The sequence below is a fragment of the Bidens hawaiensis genome, unplaced genomic scaffold, assembly GCF_021521415.1.
Source record: "Bidens hawaiensis isolate Kalapana, Puna unplaced genomic scaffold, B.hawaiensis_p1.1 tig00002866_1, whole genome shotgun sequence".
NCBI classification, from domain to species: Eukaryota; Viridiplantae; Streptophyta; class Magnoliopsida; order Asterales; family Asteraceae; genus Bidens; species Bidens hawaiensis.
The window spans coordinates 2,700,694-2,720,533 of NW_027491154.1; the positions used below are offsets into that span (position 1 = coordinate 2,700,694).

At 34.9% G+C, this 19,840-nt stretch overlaps 4 protein-coding genes across 4 annotated transcripts; 1 reads left to right on the forward strand and 3 right to left on the reverse strand.

The window, feature by feature from the left end:
* Window positions 1-303: 303 nt before the first annotated feature.
* Window positions 304-2,769, forward strand: LOC143621486 (V-type proton ATPase subunit e1). The gene is made up of 3 exons (XM_077092898.1): window positions 304-408; window positions 1,711-1,758; window positions 2,498-2,769. Exons 1-3 carry the CDS (start codon window positions 311-313, stop codon window positions 2,562-2,564), a joined length of 213 nt encoding a protein of 70 aa, XP_076949013.1. The 5' UTR covers window positions 304-310; the 3' UTR covers window positions 2,565-2,769.
* A 302-nt stretch (window positions 2,770-3,071) lies between these two features.
* Window positions 3,072-5,981, reverse strand: LOC143621539 (syntaxin-52-like). The gene is made up of 6 exons (XM_077092942.1): window positions 5,970-5,981; window positions 4,673-4,891; window positions 3,926-4,131; window positions 3,696-3,796; window positions 3,558-3,602; window positions 3,072-3,452 (listed from the first exon to the last, which is right to left on the reverse strand). The coding sequence occupies exons 2-6, from the start codon at window positions 4,885-4,887 to the stop codon at window positions 3,321-3,323; spliced, it is 699 nt and encodes a 232-aa protein (XP_076949057.1). The 5' UTR covers window positions 4,888-4,891; window positions 5,970-5,981; the 3' UTR covers window positions 3,072-3,320.
* Window positions 5,982-7,350: 1,369 nt separating this feature from the next.
* On the reverse strand, window positions 7,351-10,116 carry LOC143621487 (protein HOMOLOG OF MAMMALIAN LYST-INTERACTING PROTEIN 5-like). Its single transcript, XM_077092899.1, has 6 exons — window positions 9,981-10,116; window positions 9,792-9,892; window positions 8,951-9,060; window positions 8,721-8,796; window positions 8,425-8,556; window positions 7,351-8,341 (listed from the first exon to the last, which is right to left on the reverse strand). The coding sequence occupies exons 1-6, from the start codon at window positions 10,072-10,074 to the stop codon at window positions 7,565-7,567; spliced, it is 1,290 nt and encodes a 429-aa protein (XP_076949014.1). The 5' UTR covers window positions 10,075-10,116; the 3' UTR covers window positions 7,351-7,564.
* A 5,023-nt stretch (window positions 10,117-15,139) lies between these two features.
* On the reverse strand, window positions 15,140-19,587 carry LOC143621440 (E3 ubiquitin-protein ligase RSL1-like). Its single transcript, XM_077092862.1, has 4 exons — window positions 18,965-19,587; window positions 18,792-18,873; window positions 15,340-15,462; window positions 15,140-15,235 (listed from the first exon to the last, which is right to left on the reverse strand). The coding sequence occupies exons 1-4, from the start codon at window positions 19,585-19,587 to the stop codon at window positions 15,140-15,142; spliced, it is 924 nt and encodes a 307-aa protein (XP_076948977.1).
* Between the last annotated feature and the right edge of the window lie 253 nt (window positions 19,588-19,840).

A 19,840-nucleotide genomic window follows, 5' to 3' on the forward strand; every position in this document is an offset into this window, starting at 1 on the left:
ATTAAGACCAACTCTGATCTTATCTCTCATTCTCTCAAATAAAGATCCAATTGAAGTGTTTTTGAGCCCAACAAGCTACAACTGAATGACGTCAGCAGTGTTTTAAAAAGAAAAATAAGTCGGAAATAAATAATAATTGGATCATATAATCAATCAGGCCGATAGATAGATCGGACGAAGAGCATCATCACCTGGTAATTTGTTATTATATCTCTTTTACATAAATTTCTATTACAAATTATCTTTTGCAAATGTTATATGTTGTAATTGGAATAGATCGTTAATATAATATAGGAGTTGAATTGAGGCGATGGGTTTTATAATTACGACACTGATATTCATAGCGATCGGACTGATATCATGCCTTTGCGCCAGAATCTGCTGCAACAAAGGCCCTTCTGCTAATCTGTATTTACTTTCCTTTCCTTTCCTTCTCTTTTATTTTATATTACTCTCTTTATTTATATTGCGATTTGTGCTTGTAATTGCTTTGCATTGATTAGAATTAGATCACTATGATTGATTAGAATTATGCATTGAATATCTTGTGAAAAGAGGTCATACTCCACCTAGCATTCAACTAATTGCTCCTGCATGTGGATATGATGACTTTGGTTATCATTAAATAAATAATGGAGGTATATGTTGTTTTCGTCTCTATGGTTTGACCAAATATGCGGTTTTAGTCTGTTAGTTTTATATTATTGTATTTTCGTTCTTGTAGTATGTTTTCACATGTAGTCAAGCCCGACCCTACTAACCCTGTTAAATTTGTTCGTTAAGGCCATCAACGTGAGGGGCATCTTTATCCTTTTTTTCTCCCCAATTCTGAATCCCCTTTTAACTTGAGGATAAAAATGCCCTCACATGAGTGGCACGCTGATGGCTTTAAAGACCAAAGTTAATAGGTTTAGTGAGGTCGGGCTTGAGTGCAAGTGAAAACAACCCACGAGAATGAAAGTAGCAAATTTTAAACTAATGGACTAAACCCACAGATTTGGTCAAGCCACAGGGACGAAAAGAGCAGTTCCCTTTAAATATCAATCAATCAATCATACCCAGTGGGATCCCACCAATAGCAAGCTATAAGTAGGGTCTGGGGAGGGTGGGATGTAGGCACACCGTACCTCTAACCAAATGGGATAGAGAGGTGGCTTCCAGAGAGACCCTCGGCTCTAAAAACATTTGTCTGAGGGAATATAAGAGGAAATTAAAGTTCAACATTAATATAATTAGTAATAGCCCATAATAGAATTAAAACTACTAATAAATAAAAACTATATAATATATGACATGAAAATAGAAAATGAGAACCATTATGATAGAAAATGATTCAGTTGAAAAGGTTGGAGTTATATTCCAACACATAAACATGCTACACATGAATGCGTGAGGCTTGCTTTTGTCATAATATATATTGACTTGTGATGTGTGCCTCATGTTCATGTCATAACTTATGTGAACCATTATGATAGATACCAGAAAACGAAAGCTTGATTTTAACGCAAAAGTAAAGATTGGCCTGATTCAAGAGGGGCTAATCTCCGATACATGAACACTTGATAATATAATCAAAATAAACAAGACAAATAAAAATATATGTCCCTAGGCCTATATATACTAAATAATTGGAAACTCGCCCACTATTTTAGCTCTTGACTTTGACTCTGTTTTGGATATTCATCGCTAACATTTATATATATCGTGCAGGTTCCACCTTACGCTGGTTATTACTGCAACTGTATGTTGTTGGATGATGTAAGTTTGTCTCCTTTATTATTTATTTAAGTTTCTTATGAAATTTTGAAAGTTATTGTTAATTTAGAGCATCAATATGTTAATACATGAGACCTTTAAACAGCATTTTCTCATAGATTGACCATCTATGAAGTATGGAAGGTGGCAATTTGTTACCAAGCTAAATACCAACTCAATGTTGAGTTATTAAATAATTAGGAAAATTTTCATAAAATACTCATACCTTACAAAACTAGTAGTTTCCCCTTTCCATTCAGTTTTAGGTACCCTCATGGTAGTCTAGGTAAACCATAGTCCTGTTTGATTGGATTTATATTTCTTTTCTTTTTTTTTCCTTTTTTTTTTGTAAATGAATGTCTAAAAGCAAGGCTTCAAGGGCAGAACAAGAAGTGGTTGAGCCTATTGACAATTCAGATTACGAAATATAAATTAAGGGTGTATACTATATAGTGCTGTCATTTTCTTGTGGTTTGAACCCCTAGATTGAGTAGTTTAAACGAAAATGTAAAGAAACCTTTTTTGTGACCCCCAGTTGAAAAGTTAAAAAGTCCCTACTCTTAAATCAGTCCAATACATCCTTTGCCCAATGCCCCTTGAACGTAATTCTTATAAAAATTAGTGCATGCATCAAACCATAAAACAAGTGATAACAGTAACAATTATAAATGCAAAGAATCGGATGTAATCAGTTGAAGTTTTAATATCCAAATGGACTCAAATGATTTGCGGGTTGCTGCAGGTGGGCGATTGTTTATCTTGCACAAATGAATCCACTCATTGTTCCAATATTGAGTGAAGGAGAATGAGATCTCCTATAGCAGCCTGAGCATTTGTGATTTCTGGAGGAAGTTAAAAGAGGAAATTGGTGAATATGGTTATTATTTATAAGTACCAGTGAGATTTGTATGTAAGCCTTTTGGAGTATATTTGGTTTGTGTTTGTTTAACCAGTGGCTTTCTGGCTCAGTTTTCAATGGCTATTTCAATAAGACAATAAATCGACTCTTTTTATCAGTTACTTGTTTACTTAGCATATGCTCGTCATCCCTGTCCGTGGATCCGTTAGAACTAGCCGTGCAATCCCACTAATAATCAAGAGCAGAGGTTTTGCCCTGTTTTGAACTTGTTAGAGGGTTAACCCAACTCCCGGTTAATGCCTTAATGGAATGTCAAGAAATGTACACTTATTGCAAGCACATTGTCTTAACCATACATCGTCAAAAGATATGTAATTTACAAACTTAAATGAAATGTTCGCCATCTCTAGAATTGTCTATTGGTTCATTTGATTCATGTACATAAAGTTGCAAAGAATTACGTCAAGAAATTTAGCAACTTGAATCTCACAATCAACAACCAAAACGACAATCGTTTAGCAAGTCAAATAAACACAAACACACCAGAGATATTAAACCAATAACTTTCAAGAAACCGACATATATGCACTCAACAACTGTTAATTTGAACAGAACACGAATCACTACACAACACAAGCAAAGCACTCAAATCACCAGTACAAAGAAGCCATTTTTTCACACAAAACATAGATAGATACGCTTCACATCACAAGTATTTTATGATCAACCAAAGTGCCACAACTAGGACAACGATCCCAATCACCGACAGGAGCATGCAAAAGCAGGAGCAACCACCCTTGGCTCGTTTGTTCAGAATAGCCAAATTCTTCTGCACTCTCTGTTTCCCAAAAGTCAACAAAAATACAATTGTCAAACATGTCTCATAACTTGTAACAATTAAAATATTTCACAATTTGTAAAAGCGTATTATAGTAAATGTAACCTTGAGTCGGGAATCTGTAACTTCTACATGTTCATCCAGGTCATCCTGCATACCAGAAAAGAGAAAATAAACACAACTACGGGATCACTTTCATTGATGCATGGTTATTTATGACTTATAATAAGAAAAATGCCATACAATAAGTCTAGTGTGCAGGGTAAGTTCCTCATTGACTGCCAAAGCAATATGTTTGGTACTTATCACTGTTTCCTCCAGTTTCTCTAGCCCTTCATCTTGTTCTATAATGGGAATATCAAAATAGCACGATTGATTACTATAAAACTTGTGAAGAAAATAGTGTTGTTCCAAATGCAATGATTTTCTTATAAATATATTTTAAAAAGGTTGTGACTATTCAAAAAGCTTGCCTCTCATAATTTGTCTCTGAAGCCCAACAACTCCAGAGTTGTCCAAACCAGATATTCTGGTCATGGCATCAGCGGGCTTGATATCTGGCCCAAGCAAGCTGTCCCTATTAGCAAAGTTTGACATGTTCAAAGTGGAGGCCATTTGTGTTGCTTTTGTTCTCAAATTTGTAAGCATATCTCTGCGTCGATTCATTTCTTTCTCCGTTCTGCAAAAATGAAAACAAATTTACCAATATTTAGATAATTTTGTAACATCTTCAATATAGTTTGAAAGACAAAGCAATAATAAGTAACTGAACTGAGTGAGAAAACAAAACTTATGATGTAGCCTGTTAGTGAAGTGTATGCATATCATTAATATGCCAAAGTGCCAGACATTAATGAAACTGACTTACTTATGTAGGTATCCACATAACCATGTATGCACCTATGAAAATAGAGATATTGACTAGATGTAATAATATTTTCACAAAAAATAAGAATCTTTGTGACAAACAATATTTCCATGCTCTCAATGTGTTTTCAGCATACTCTATGCTTCACTGGACAAACATGTATCACAAGTGCATAATAACAACCACGATAAGAACAAAATTCACTAAGGAGAGTGTGAGAGAAGCACATCACAGAGCTAACTAACGAGTGTACAAACGATTTGCTGCGATGTTACAACTATAGGCACAGATATCTGCAGGACTCAGTTTGAGATTCTCTTACTACTATAGACAAACAGACCAACATACTTACAAGGGTTGTTTAGCAGGAAGCTTTGTCAGAAGAGACTGTAAGCTATCAAGCCTGGTTCCCAATATCGTAATCTTTCTTCTGATAGCAGATGAATGACGCTGTGCTTCTGGCCCCGTCCCAAAGGAACTCCTCTCTGATATCATGTTGGTGATATCATCAGCAAGCTTAGACGCTTCACTATATTCCCTCGCCCATGGATCCGAGGAAGAAGCCATTTATCTGAAACAGAAGCAACAAAAACCCTAACACATCAATCAACAACAATAATCAAACAGTCTACCCCATTCATAGCATGGAACACAAATCACAATCTTACTATAAATGTTGTACACAAACAAGTTATGTAAATTCAGAGCCTACCTAATTACAACTGCAAATTACATTCAAAGCATCAGTTTCTATAAAATTAGGTCATCTTATGGAACATAATAATACAATAACCATAGTCTACTCCGTAGCTTCATAGCATGTAACACAAATCTCGATCTTCCTGTAAACTCACAGTACCATCAGAATCGCAGAAAAAGTCTATGAAATTGGGTCATCTACATCATTCTTATTATACATAACAATACAAATAATCATACAGTCTACTCATAGCATGTAACAAAAATCATAATCACACTATAAGTCTACAACCAAGTTATGTACACTCAAGCCTACCTAATTACAACTGCAAATTGAATTCCAAAGATCTTACTATAACTATTGCTTTGCTGCAAATTAAACTCCCAACACCGTTAAAATCGCAGAAAAGTCATCAGTCTCTATGAAACTAGGTCATCTACATCACTCTTATGTAACATAATATTATAGATAGGATCTCACTATAACAGAATCAAAGCTTGGCTAATTACAACTGCAAACTAAATTCCTAACACCGTTAGAATCACAGCAGAATTAGCATCACTCTTATGTATCATAATATTATCGATACGAAGATCTTACTATAACAGTTGTACACAAACAAGTTACGCAAATAAATTCAAAGGTTACCTAATTACAAGTGTAAATAAAACTCCAAAAATCATCAGTGTCTATGAAATTAGGTCATTCTAACAATACACTTATACGAAGATCTAGCTAGAATCGATATAGAATTCCAAATTCTCGGAAATTAGGTCATCATCGTTTAACATAACATGCATATACATGATTCACGATAAACTAAATCGTTGATCAATTGATGCAAGCATACATATAATAATAATAATAATAATAATAATAATAATAATAATAATAATAATAATAATAATAATAATAAAGCGCGAAATAAACGAAAACCTAAAAGTATTACCTCAACGGAACACAGTTATACAGATTGATTGATGGATCAAAATTGGAGCTGATTATTAAAAATAATAATACTAATATTATATATAGAGAGATGATGATTGAATTGAAGTATGAGACACACGGCGTCACCGTTAACCGACGAAATTGTTTTTTCTAATCGTCCTCGTCTGCATTTACTTTCACTTTAATAATTTAATTATTTAATCTGATGACTAGAGATATGTATAATGTAATTCGGTTTGTGTCATTGAATTGGAACGATGTCGTTTCACTTTGTATATGACATATATGAATGTTTTTTTTTTGTTTGTTTTTATAAAAACTAACGCAAGTTATAAATTTAGTATTTTATAAAAGTTTGGAAATTAAATAGGAGTATACGTGATGATAGAAATAGAATTATTATGTATATTCAAAACCAAGGAAACAAGTTTTCCTTAAAGTGTCCACTCACATAATCTACTATTCATTCAATGTTCATTTTTTCTTGTCTGTAAAACAATATTTTGTTGTAATTTGCATATGTTGTATGCCCAAATTTTGTGGAACATGTGTTATGCCTCTCCTCTGGCTCCACGAAGTGACGAAGCTACCCCTTTGAAAGTCATCCCCCCTCTCTCCGATTCAACCTTTCCGATCGACATTTCACTTCTTGGATTCAACCCTTCTGATCGTCTAGGTTGTTCATGCATCCAGGTGATTAATCGCCGGTATTTTCAGTTTCGTCCATCTCCGTCTTCTATAATTTTGGTGGTTTGTTTTGTTTGATTTAAATCTACAAGCTTAATTTCTTAACAATATATAGTGACATATTACTATTGTTATCATTATCTTATTTACAATAGATAAATTTATTCACAAGGTTTTGAGAAAAAACAAAGGATATTCTTGAACTTATAAAAAAATCAAAAATTTAAGGATTTTGGACAACTTCGTGATTATAAATCTTGTTGGGGTCATCCTTCATCTATTCCATTCTTTGCAAAGTCGAGCTACTCATCCACATCATCAGCATAGTCCAAGATTCATAAGGTGTGAACTTTAAACGTAGCGGTAATCGATAAGTGATGTCTTGAGCTCAAACCCATTTAATAAACGGACTTCAATAGAGGCTCAGGTCAAGCTCGTTTAAACTCGATTTGATTCAAACTTTTAGCAAGTCAACCTTAAGCAACTCTCGAATGAGTCATTTAACTCATGTTTACATTCTCCTAAACTGCCAACTAAACAAGGTGCTTGACTACTTCACCCATTTTGTATCTTTGAAATTTGTAGGTTGTAAAGTTTATGCACCAACACAACAAATTGCAAATGTGATGCAAAAAATTGCAGCTGTGTTTTTTTAGCAGAAACATAGATATAGTTGTAGTCATCTGCCAGCTGGCATCCTCAAATCTAAATTATTTACATTGTGAAGATCTCAAATTATAAAATGCCATTTTCAGTCGAATATGTTATATTACAACAAAAAAAACATTTATAGAAAGCATATGAATATATCCAACAGCCTTTGCAAAACCAGAATAAAACTGCCAAAACAAAAGGTTGATAATTGACATGCAAGTTTTAACAGATCCAGCAGCAACTTAAAACACTTTAAGATGGATTAGTAAGCAATTCAAGAGATTTTTTAAGGTAATCTACAGCAACAAAAACATCATCAAACGCCAATGCTCCAACAGCAAACCTTGCAGCCTTGTGCGCCTCCGCGATCTTCTCAGGGGGAGGTTGGTAATTACTGTCATACTGATACAACTGTGCAGAGGACGGTGCAGGTGCAGGTGCAGGTGCAGGTTCTGGAAATGGACTGGACCCATTTGTCACATTTGGCTTGTACTGAGCTGAAGATGGATAATCTGTTGGTCTAGTAGCGGAAGGAGAATAGGATTGTTCAGAGCCTTGATAATAAGATGACGGATAATGAGCTGGTGCGGCTGGAAGAGTAGTTTCGGAAAAGCTAGGGTAAGATTGGAAATTTGGATATGTTAAAGGAGGATCTTGAGAAGGGTAGTTTTGGGAAATGTGATGTTGAGGTTCTTGCGGATAAGATGATGGATGGTGATAACTCTGAGAAGGATGCTGCTGAAAGTTATTGGATGGGTATTCATCGAAAGAATAAGTTGGTGGCGGTGGTGGTGGTGGCTGCGAGAAGGTTGAAGACGGTGGCTGAAAACTTGAAGTAGGTGGTTGAAAACTTGAAGGTGGTGGTGGTTGGATGTTTGATGATGGTGGAGGTGGCATATCACGTGGCGGTGATGGAAGACTAGTTGTGAACCGCTGGGAGTCATTTCTGTCGTAAAACTGGGGTGATTGTTGTGATTCTGGTGCGGTTTTGGTGGTTGGTGGTGGCTCACTCCTGCTAGGTTCCAGGTCCTGTCAAGATCCAAAATGCCAACGTCAGGTTGACCCGCTTTTTATTCAACAGTAACTTAAAAATCTATTTAATAATATCTTACATATCCATTGCTTGATGTGTCAGAGAGATCCTTATCACCCCCAGGGGGGCCGGGCACAGGCTTCCTTCCTTCTTTTATGGCTTTTCTTATATCTGCTGCTTTCCATGCTGCATACTTCTGTTTCTGCTCAAGCTATTAGGAAAAAAAACCAGTTATAATCAATCAAAATTTCTTTTGTTCATCTATTAAGTTCTAAGTTTACCTATTAAGAAAAAGAAAGAAAATAAAAGTGGCAATGGAAATAAACAAAAAAAAGGTATAAAAGCAATCAGATTATTTGTGGAAGTTGGACTCACATCAGGCTGAAGTTCACCGAACTGGTTAAGTATTTCAAAGAAAATGCTGGCAGCATAAAACGTCTTTGCGGTATTGCTGTGACAAGTTTAGATAAAAAAAAATATTCATTAAGCACTTGAAAACATTGGCATATGAATTTGGAAGCCTTTTTAAGCACAATAAAACATTTAACTCTCTAGCAAAACCAATGTTAAAATAGCTATATCATAAGAGGTAAAACTTATCATACAGATCAGCTCTCCCAGCTCGGTCTTGCTTATCAGCCTTTGCAAAGACATTTGATGCAAACCCTTCCAGATATAGATGGTCATCGGGCCCTAACTGCAGCGACTTCTTATCCTGTAGTCAAACAAGCAACCTAAATGATGACCACATAACAAAATATTTTCTACACAAAGAAAACAAAACTGCCCCTAATTCCTACACAAATCATTACTTTCTGTTATTACAAAAATACAAAAAGTAATCAGTAGCTACTGCCAAGAAATGCAACATGATGAAAATGTTTTGGTTTCTTGGCGATCCACCATTTTAAATGGCAGACCTTAACATCGTTGCAAACTGTGTCAGTGTTTTTCTGCTGAGTTGGACAATTCCTTTTGTGTTCCGTGATTTCAAAATGAGGAACCACTATGAAACGCACAGGATCCACCTCATGTACAGAGCAAAGTCAGGTAAGACGCTCAACGGGATGTGAATTGTACAATCTAATTATTACTTTAGTGGTTCCTCCGTTTGAATAATCAGCGAAACACACGTAAATTGTCCAACTCAGCAGACAATCCCTGACATAGTCCGCAACAAAGCTAGCATCCGCCATCTCAAATAGCGAATCACCTAGAAACCAAAACAGAGTTATCTCTCTCCTAGAAACCACCGAAGCAATTCATTTCCTCCTATTTTCAAAAAGCAATAATCATTTTATAAAGCTGTTAATATAAAAATTCCCAAAATCCAACCCTAGATAAGAACATGAGGTAAATCATCAACATAACCATCTACAATCCATAAAAATCACTGAAATCAAAATCAAAACACCAAAATAATCAGATTTCAATAAGTAATAAAACCTTTTCAAGCTGTTTCATAAGAGAAACGAGTATAGAGCTTGTGGTTTTCGTCCGTTCACTCTGCGGAATCTTCAAACCCCGTTCCATCGCATAAAACCGACCTGAAATCATCATCATCAAAATAAGTTGTGAGAATAATAATAATAATAATAATATTAGGGTTTTAGTGTAAAAGTGAGAGATGCGTACAGTAGTAGGCGACAAGAGGCTCGTGCTTTTGCAATTCATCGGCTCGTTGAAGGTAAGGTAATAGTAGCTTCGCTGGTTCGTTGTCGTTCGCCATCTAATATTTATCTTTACGTTAGGAAAATGAGAAACCAAGGTTTTGATCTCGAGTCAGGACAGGAGGAGGATCTAGTTGCTTGCTCTACGCGTATAATCAATTAATAATATCAACCGCCGCCACGTCATTTGCTTTTTTTCAATAGCTTTTGAAACTTCCCCTCATACTCCCGGTGAGTTTGTTTGAGACGAAACGTCAACTGTTTATATTGATTTGAACACCCACGGCGTTACTCACCCAAAATATTATTAAAAAGAAAACACCAGTAAATCAGGTTTCAAAACCTTTCAAGCAATAATCCATCTCTATATCATTTGCAATATTCAGATTGTGTTTTTTAAACCAAAACATTTTTTTCAACCGTAAATGCTACATCTATTTGAAATCATACTCACTCTTAAAGTACATTAGATTTACTTCTTATCTCGAATGAACCAAAAAACTCTCATCTAACAGGTTTACACCTTTATCATGTGGAGTAGGGGTGTGCATGGGTCGATTTTTACCCAAAATCACAACCGGGATATCGGTGAATAAATAACGATAACCATAACCATAAACAATCGATTATGACAGTCGTAGAGGTTATAGTGGGTCGATTAACTTTGAAGTTGGGTTTAACTAATAATAGCTCAACATTATAATTGATTATTATTGGGGTTGAGAGTTTCAGCTTTAAACTTTGTTACCATGGAATAGATTAGAGATGATCAAATAAACCGGTTCCTGGAACCGAACCGGTGGACCCGAACCGGAACCGAACCGGTTCCTACCCGTTTTTTGTAGGAACCGGACCCTATCTGATTCAACCCGATGATCCGTGACCGGTTCTTGCATTTCTGAGTGGGGGCGGGTAGGAACCGGAACCGGTTCCTAACCGGTTCTAACCGTTGGATCGAGTATAGCCGTTGGAAATCGTTTTTTAGGCCGTTTTTTTACCGTTGGGTTCAAAAATAGCCGTTTTTTGGCTCCCCCAAGCACCCCACTACTAGTATAAATAGGTATTTGGTGTCATGGGTTCATCACAACACTCAAAACGCAAACCCGAACGCAAAAAAATACAAAAAAACGCTATTACAACGTTTTGAGTTCTCTAATCTCTTGTTTTCTCTTCTTCTATATTCATATTTGTTGTTATGGCTGCCTCACAATCATCGGTTGGTCAAGGTTCCAACGCCGAACCAAGTTTCGTTCGTATTGTACCTCATAATCGTAATCAAGAGATTTGGTGCAATTGGGATTTGGTTGAATTGAGTAACCATTCATTGAAGGCTCGGTGCAAGTTTTGTGGGGTTTATTTAAACCCACTTTCGAATTCAAATTTGAAGAAACACATCGAAAAACCGTATTGCAAGGCGTTGAAAAAGAACGTCGATTCGCAACAAACGCAAATGGATAGTGAAGGTGGAATATTTACATACCAAATTGATCGAGTTCAAGATCGTATGGCGAAGTTTGTGATTCAAGAAGCTTTGCCGTTTAGCCACTTCGACAACCCTCGCTTAACCGCCATGATTCGAGATACGCTTCAACCACAATACACTCACGTAAGTCGTCATACTCTTAAACGTTATTGTTTAAAATTGTGGAAGAAGGCCAAAGAGGTACTAATTGCATATTTTGAAAATATAAATACGGGAATAAACTTAACTAGTGATGTTTGGTCGGCTCCACATGGTCTACCCGAATCTTATCTTTGTGTCACCGCTCATTGGGTAGACCCGTCATCGTGGGAAATGATGAAACGCACCACTGCTTTCGAACTCTTTGAGTATCCACATACGGGAGATAATTTGTTTGAAATTTTAGATTATGTTATAAAAACTTATAAACTAGAAAATAAAATATTTTCAATGGCATTTGATAACGCGTCGAATAATACATCGGCGGTTGATAAATTAAAATTAAAATATACGCCGATTTGCAATGGTGTATTTTTTCACTCAAGGTGTGTTGCACATATCATTAATTTAATCGTGCAAGACGGACTTGCTTCGGATGAGGTTACATCGGTTATAAACGATTTTAGACTAATGATACATGAAGTTTTTAAGAAAAGTAAAAAAAGACAAATGGAATATAGAAAATTTTGTAAAGATACGGGAAGAAAAGCTTTGGGAGCTAATTGGGATGTACCTCATCGATGGAATTCCACTTGCATAATGTTTCAAAGTGCTTTGGAACAAAGAGAAACTTTACAAATGTTTCATTCTAGTCTTGCCGAGAATGATTTGGTAATCCCCTTTTCAAATGAGAAATGGGAAATTATCAATGACTTATCGACTTTTCTTGAAGTTTTTAAAACATCAACTACGAAACTATCGGGAATGTATTATCCGACAAGTCCCTTGGTTCTTTCGGAGTTATTTTTAATGGTTAACAATCTTAAAGAATTTGAAAATAAAAGTCCAATGTTTTCAAACATCATATTACCAATGAAGTTTAAATTAAAAAAATACTTTCTTGAATTGCCACCGGTTTTTACTTGCGCCGCCGCTTTAAACCCAATGTTAAATTTTACGGGGATTGAATGTGTGATAGACGAAATTTTTTCAGCCTTAGATATGCATGAAGTTGACCCAAACTTTTCAACAGAGGCAAAAAATTATTTTAACTTGAATTTTAAATTTATGTATGACTTTTATTTAAAAAAATGTGGGTCAAACATACACATGCCTATGCCGGGGGGGTCTTCATCAAGTTCAAGTGCTACTAGAGTACGAGATCCCATGATTAGCCTTATGAACACCGTTCGCAACGTAACGACTAAAAAACAAAGGGGTAACACCCCTTCAAGCGAACTAGGAAGGTATAGTGCAAATGATTACTCTACCGGTTTATCCGAAGAGGAATATGGCACTTTTGATGTTTTGGCTTGGTGGAAGGTAAAGGAAACCGAGTTTCCGATTCTTGCCACCATGGCCCGTGATTTACTAACCGTCCAAGCTTCTACGGTAGCTTCGGAATCCGCTTTTTCTCTTAGTGGCAGGGTAATATCGGTGAGAAGAACAAGACTAAATTCGGAGTCGGTGGAGATGTGCATTTGCTTAAAGGATCACTTGGACTCAATCGATCGTATTCAACACGTAACCACTCTCGAAGATGAAACACCACTTGATGTTCGAGTGCACGACGAACAAGAAGGCATTTCTACAAGTAATTCCGAGGAAGAAGTCGCCGCTCAATAATTACGACGAACAAGAAGGCTTTTCTAGAAATAATATGTCACAACTTTATATTTATAAGTTTAATGTTTTGTTAGTTTGTTTTTGAAGATTTTAAAACATGCAACCTTTTTTTTTGAACTTCTTAAAGTAAATAAAATGAATTTTATGTTAATTGTTTTTTTATTTTTCATGTTATACAAATACGAATCGTAGTTTAGAATCCAAATCGCAAACGAAAAACGAAAAAAAAAAAAAAAAATTTTACACTGTAACCGGTTGGAACCGGTTACAGTACAGGAACCGGTTTAGGAACCGGTAAGAACCGGTTAGATAGGTTAGTGGTCCGAGGGTGGGAGAACCGGTTTGGTTCCCTAACCGGTTCGAGCCTGGAACCGGTTTAAAATGGGGTTTTGAATATAGGAACCGGTTAGGAACCGGTTCCGGTTCCTAGTCCCAAACCGTTTTGAACATCTCTAGAATAGATTGCGATCACATTTGAATGTATTAGTAAAGCACATAGCATTAAAAAATATATACAATAATATTAAAAAGAAATACATGTAACTGGTTCGTTTTGGTTTAGGCGAGTATGGAAAACCTTATTAACCATAACTGACCCGCTATTATCAGTTTACAGAAAATTATTTAACCGACTCACCGGTTTTTGGTACGGCTCAGTTATATAGGTTAATTTGGTTTTTCGCACAACGGGCTAGTCGCAAAACATTTACGGGTAATTAGATGGATATTTGGGTATATGATTAATTTCTTAAAAGTCTATGTAGTATATGTATTAGGCGATACTTGACTCAACAATCTGAAATTCTGAATCATACATGTGCATCAAGAATCAAACTCGATTTTATCACCGGATATGACATGGGTTATCAATTTCTGTTACATTCCTATCACTAATTAAATTGCATTTTTGCACTTGTGCTTATAATGAACTAGTCGGATTACCCGCCGCGTTGCGGCGTAGTTGGGCTGCCAACCGTGTGTTGGGGCGCAAACATCTAACGATTAGTCATTATTGTTACTAACATATTCTATTGGTGCTACATAATTTCCAAAAGATCTTACTTCTACATGCTAATACCCAAGTTGTCTTTCATACTCTATTTAGGTTTTCTTGGGTCTGCATACGTCACCACTACATGCTTATAGTAGATGCAATGACTACCAGAAAAATAAATATGGCCTTGTGTTGCCAAAAGTGTTGCTTTTGTCATTCCAAAAACTGCCTATGCCCCCGTGTTCTTAAATGTATTTTGCCTCTTTTCTCCTAGCTCATACTCATGGCTGCACACAATAAACAAAGTTGACACACTGAGAGTTAAGCACCATCATAGCCTAACATCATTAGATTGGTTGGGGTGAAGCAAGGAACAAATATCAATAGCAGATCAACAATACGCATGCTTTGCAAACCAACATAATGGAGGGTTTAAGAGGTGTGAAAGTGGTCTAAGTAAACCAACATAACACAATAAACACTATTAAACACCAACAGAGTTAAACCTTAGGTGGTTTACCTCATCATATTTTCCAACATTCCAATAGTACTACTCGTAGTCAACCATAAACCGAAGTTTGACCCGTAATCCATCATTTTAACATATTTCAAAACTGCCCTTTTCATCGAATTATAAATTCGACTATACTACCCTTGGTACTAATCTTTAAAACTGATACAATATGATAACTGATTTGCAATAAACATTATAAACTAATTTTGACTATCATAACTCTTCCTGCATTTTGATTTTAACCTTGTCAATTTCCACATTTTTGACATCTAACCAAAGTTGCTCATATTATATATTGTTGCAACTTCAACTTTAAATATTTCTTATATTATCACTACCAAGTAAAGGTTTGAAGTAGAAAACTAAAGCTCAACCAAAATTGTATAAGCTATTAGCTATTGTACCTTTATGTCGAGTGTGAGAGGCTGTGCTAATAGATAAAGCATATTGTAGACCAAACAAAACCTTACAATAAAGAAAACACACACAATTTCAATATTTTGGTTTGTGAAAAAAAAAACACATAGGGGATGAATTATTTAGTGTGCATCTTAAAATAGAGTACAAACCTTAATCTCCATGATGCCTAATTGAGAAAAACATGGACGCAACGGAGGCTCAGATCTGTAGCAACGTAACCTTTTTTGTCCATATCCACCATGGCTGCATTTGCAGTTGCAAACCATGAACATCTAATTAGAAAAAAACCGTAATCAACAAAATCTGAGAGTTGGAAAATGAAGCTTATGGAAAGCAAAAAATGGATTTGAAGATTAACGGGCGACAACAATTGCCACCTAATCAACGCCGCCATACCATAGGGAAAAGAAAAGATCTAGAAATCGAGGTTCATCCCTTGTACCACACCACCGCCACCTGGGCAATGACTACGATAGTCGGTGGTTAACAAAGTAGATGAAGAAGACAACTGGTTAAACGATGGGCTAAAAGAAGACACGTACCTACTGACTGCAAAGGACACGTAAGTGGGTTTGGGCGTCCGGTGATGTAGAGTAAGCGGCAAGTGTATGTAGGTCCAATCACAGCATGGTACATAATAAGCTTCTTACTACACAACCATGTTCTGCACAACACACATGTAAAGCCCAAGTTCACTTGAAATTGTATACTTATATAATGTGGAGGTTTAATCCATAGACCTTTTTTCATACTTTTAGCCAATTGTTTGGCTTGCAAATAAGTATCCACAGCTGTAAAATAGAAACATGTCTTGTAATTGAAACTCAAGGCACGATACAATTATACAAAGCTTTTTTATTTTTAGGGCTTTTTAAAAAAAATTGAACACAAAATCTGTCCATTTTTCTATAAATTCATAAATTGTTATCACATTAACGAATACGGAAAAAAAACACTTGAATTTAAATAATCTAAACGATATTCATCTTTTTGTCCGTCACAAAATACGCTGCAAACATATTCTAAAAATGTGACATTTTAACACGTAAAATCGGAAAAATAGGAATATCTACTATTATAATAAACAAAAATGATGTTTGTGCCACATGGCACCTAATTGGCCTATTTTTGTGACAAGTGGCACACTTATCTTTTAACCTTTAATTAATTCTCAATTTTCTAACTTAAAAAAATAAATTAAAACCTTCCTTAACAAGCCTCATCTATGTATCACATCAGAAGTTCCAAACCCTAATGAGATAGAAATCGGCGTTCAACATTGTTTGCACACCAAATTTTTGATCTTCAAATCGCTATGTTTTCAAACCCATGCATGTTTATATTGTTTTCATACCCCAAATCCCTATTCTATTAATTTCATACCAAAAGTCCATCTTCCATTAATTTCATACTCCAAAGTCCAAATCTCTATTCCAGTCGGTTATCATATCTTTATTTCCTCCCAAATTCCTATTCCGATTGTATCCAACACTAATACTACCCCAAATATGTATTTTCCAATTGAAGCATATGATAGAAACCGATTATTTATTCGATTAACGCTTCCATATGTCGATTTATTGTATGTTCACTTTTGAATGTGATGGTCTTTCCAAAAACTGATTGAAAAAGGGCGTATGCGGCTGTTCATTGTTTATTAAGCAACACAAATTAGTTTGTTTTTACTTCAATTACTGGGTCGATTGGTTCTATTTATTGGATCATCGGGTACTTGAATGATGAAAGATACTTTAATCTTACTGTCACATACAGATACACGTTTTTGATAGATCAATGAGGCCAAGTTTTTTCAGAGTTGTTCTCCACGCACACAAATATTAGCTCGTAAACATCGTTTTTAGTTATTATTTACTTTATACAATTTTTTATATGAATGAAAAACTTGGATTAATTATAAGTATTATATACTATATTAATATCCAAATGTCGGTGCCACATTTGAGTTTTTTACTTTTTAAGAAATCAAGAGTTTGATGATTTATAGAGTTACTTTTAGTGAATAAACCAAGTTAGTGCTTTGGCTTGATGGCTTGATCTACCTTTGCTAACTACTTCTTATAACTCTTGGTATAGAGTTCGACTCCCCTTGGTAGCATGAAGTTCGAATTTTTTTGTTTAGAAAGTTATCATTCAAGTATTCTTTTATTGTCATATTAATGTTTTTTTTTCTTTTTTTCCCCCTTAATCGAGTCCCTTGGCTACAAGTTTTTTTTCATTATTCTTTTTATGTGTTGTTTGATTGTGTATTATCGTCTAAGTGTTGTTTAATTGTTATATTAATGCTTGATGACAAGTTTTTTTTAGTTATTTTTTAATGTTTTTATGGCTATTGTTTGATTATCTATTTATGTATAAAAGTTGTTTTTTTTAATTTAAAATATGATAATTACTTTTAGGTTTAGTTTCATATTTGTAACGAACATAACTGATATCGAAAGAATTCATGCCAATTCGTCGTCGCAACGCCCGTGCTTTCTAAATCCGTTAACTTGACGAAATTAGTTTTTCGGTTTAGTTTTGGTACTGTACAAACGTCATGTCAACTCGCCACTACAATGTCCGTCTATTATTGACCGAATAAATGTCATTTCAAATATGTTGTTTTTTGTATCAAATGTTATACGAGTTTCAATACTATTTTGAGCGTCTATTAGTTATTTTTTGTGCATAATGCATATATCGACACGTACCTAAACGATGGCAACCAAATTCGTGTCACTTTGATTATAAGTTATATGTGTCTGTATACTCTTTTTGGGCGTTTAGAAACTTAATTTTTATTTAGTCTTATATTGTAACGTACGTAACAAATACCAACTGAATTCGTGTCACGGCGCCGCAATGTGGCGGATTTATTACCTAGTTTACATTTAATTTTGGTTTTACGGACTAGATATGCATAATTTTCTAATCAGTATAACAATTTTCAAAATAATTATTGTTGTATTTGTTAATTTATCAATTAACAATTTTGAGTTGATCTATACTCAGTAGTATGTTGATAGAAGTTTTTCAATTGTGAAGCATGGGAAAATGTGAAAGAAAAAAGTTAATGGCTTCACTAGATCATTGGGTCTAAGTTTTTTTTGGCAATAAAGTTATTTACAAAAATAAGATTTTGATTTATATTTTATTGTGGTAAGAAAGTAGAATCTACCCGGGGTGTTATAGTAAATTGGTAAATTGTCATTTTATTTTAGACAAATGCAACTCAAAGTATAAATATAACATTTTTTTAACTTACTCTACTATTGTGTATTTGAGTAGGAACATACACAAATTTCTTAAATATATTTTATGTTTTTGTTAGTATTATTAACCTTCATGACTGATGAGAAACCAAAGTCTATATATTATGTATCGGAGATTGTTTTGAAGAAAAAAAAAAGAAATTCGAGAGCTGGACAAATACAAATAGAAGATGAAAAATTGGAAAAAACATGTCAAAAAGTGATAATTTTGTTTTTAAGAACCCTAGATAATATATAAATTTTAGCATTTTAACTTTTCAACCCGTGTAACACACGGGTTTTTAACCTAGTAAATATAATATAAGTAGTAAACATAAAAGACCTAAAACCATCCATATGTTTGCTTGTGTCCCATGGGCACACACGACGTTTGTCTCTTTCCCACTCCTGTAGCAAAAACTATATCCACATCTGCATAGAACATACAACTTAAATTTTTTTAACGACCAACAAAACCAATTCATTAAATGATAAATAACCTAGCATAGGAAGGAAAACTAACCTGCAATGAATAATGTTGCAACCACCATTACGTTCTATGCAATGCCCACACTTGGGACACATCCTCCAATTATTTGCCACGTAAAGAATGTTGAAACTAGCATCGTTTTCGTCTATGTTCTCTTCGCAAGTAGAACTAGCATGCCATGGAACTTTACACCCGAAACAAAAGGGTTTCTTGCAATGAGGACACACACATCTCTTCAAATTAGAATCACCAAACTTGTTCAAAATCAACTCTGAGCACTTTTGGTTAGGACAGTAAACCCTGTTAACTTTTAACACGGTTGATTCACATAACACGTCACACCATTTATCAAACAGTTGGTGTGAGATTTGCGGGCGGCATGATAAGTGTTCAAGATCATTATTGCAAGAAGTGGCAGGGCATTGTATGTTGGGCACGTTGTCTTCGAGTTTCACTTGGATGTATTTGATCATACAATCCGTGCAAAACGAGTGATCAACGCATTTAACGTTGTTTGTGAACTTGTTGGCCAGAGCTACCGGTTCCATGCAAATCTCGCAGGTGAACGTTTCTTCTTCTACTTGTTGATATTCTTCATGATCAACTTGTTGATGGTATTCTGGATTTTGTTGGGGTTTATGAATTATATCCCCCATAGTATCAAACAAATTTGTTTAGAAATATAACTAGATGTATTGGTATATATATATGACTTATAATAACATGATGGTACCAATTATACATAAAGTCGAATTATAATTAGAAGTAGAATACAACTACAAATCTGTAACGAATTCAAATCTAATATTAATATTAAAAGATTATCCTTTCCAACTTTAATAATAATTGAAAAAAATTAAACGATTTGTACTTTTATAAAAGGAGATTAATGCGGTGTATGTTTTGTTG

What these genes read in the sequence shown, in the direction of transcription:
- LOC143621487 (XM_077092899.1), bottom strand. Translation starts at nt 10,074, where the DNA reads ATGGCGAACGACAACGAACCAGCGAAGCTACTATTACCTTACCTTCAA. An exon ending in GCCTCTTGTCGCCTACTACT is followed by an intron (nt 9,893 to 9,980) that starts GTACGCATCTCT and finishes TGATGATTTCAG; the next exon opens with GTCGGTTTTATGCGATGGAA. An exon ending in TTATGAAACAGCTTGAAAAG is followed by an intron (nt 9,061 to 9,791) that starts GTTTTATTACTT and finishes GTTTGACTACAG; the next exon opens with GATAAGAAGTCGCTGCAGTT.
- LOC143621440 (XM_077092862.1), bottom strand. Translation starts at nt 19,587, where the DNA reads ATGGGGGATATAATTCATAAACCCCAACAAAATCCAGAATACCATCAA. An exon ending in CACAAGCAAACATATGGATG is followed by an intron (nt 15,463 to 18,791) that starts GTTTTAGGTCTT and finishes TTTTCTAATTAG; the next exon opens with ATGTTCATGGTTTGCAACTG. An exon ending in TAGGCATCATGGAGATTAAG is followed by an intron (nt 15,236 to 15,339) that starts GTTTGTACTCTA and finishes CTTTATTGTAAG; the next exon opens with GTTTTGTTTGGTCTACAATA.
- LOC143621539 (XM_077092942.1), bottom strand. Translation starts at nt 4,887, where the DNA reads ATGGCTTCTTCCTCGGATCCATGGGCGAGGGAATATAGTGAAGCGTCT. An exon ending in CCCTGCACACTAGACTTATT is followed by an intron (nt 3,603 to 3,695) that starts GTATGGCATTTT and finishes TCTGGTATGCAG; the next exon opens with GATGACCTGGATGAACATGT. An exon ending in TTACAGATTCCCGACTCAAG is followed by an intron (nt 3,453 to 3,557) that starts GTTACATTTACT and finishes TTTGGGAAACAG; the next exon opens with AGAGTGCAGAAGAATTTGGC.
- LOC143621486 (XM_077092898.1), top strand. Translation starts at nt 311, where the DNA reads ATGGGTTTTATAATTACGACACTGATATTCATAGCGATCGGACTGATA. An exon ending in AAAGGCCCTTCTGCTAATCT is followed by an intron (nt 409 to 1,710) that starts GTATTTACTTTC and finishes TATATCGTGCAG; the next exon opens with GTTCCACCTTACGCTGGTTA. An exon ending in ACTGTATGTTGTTGGATGAT is followed by an intron (nt 1,759 to 2,497) that starts GTAAGTTTGTCT and finishes GGGTTGCTGCAG; the next exon opens with GTGGGCGATTGTTTATCTTG.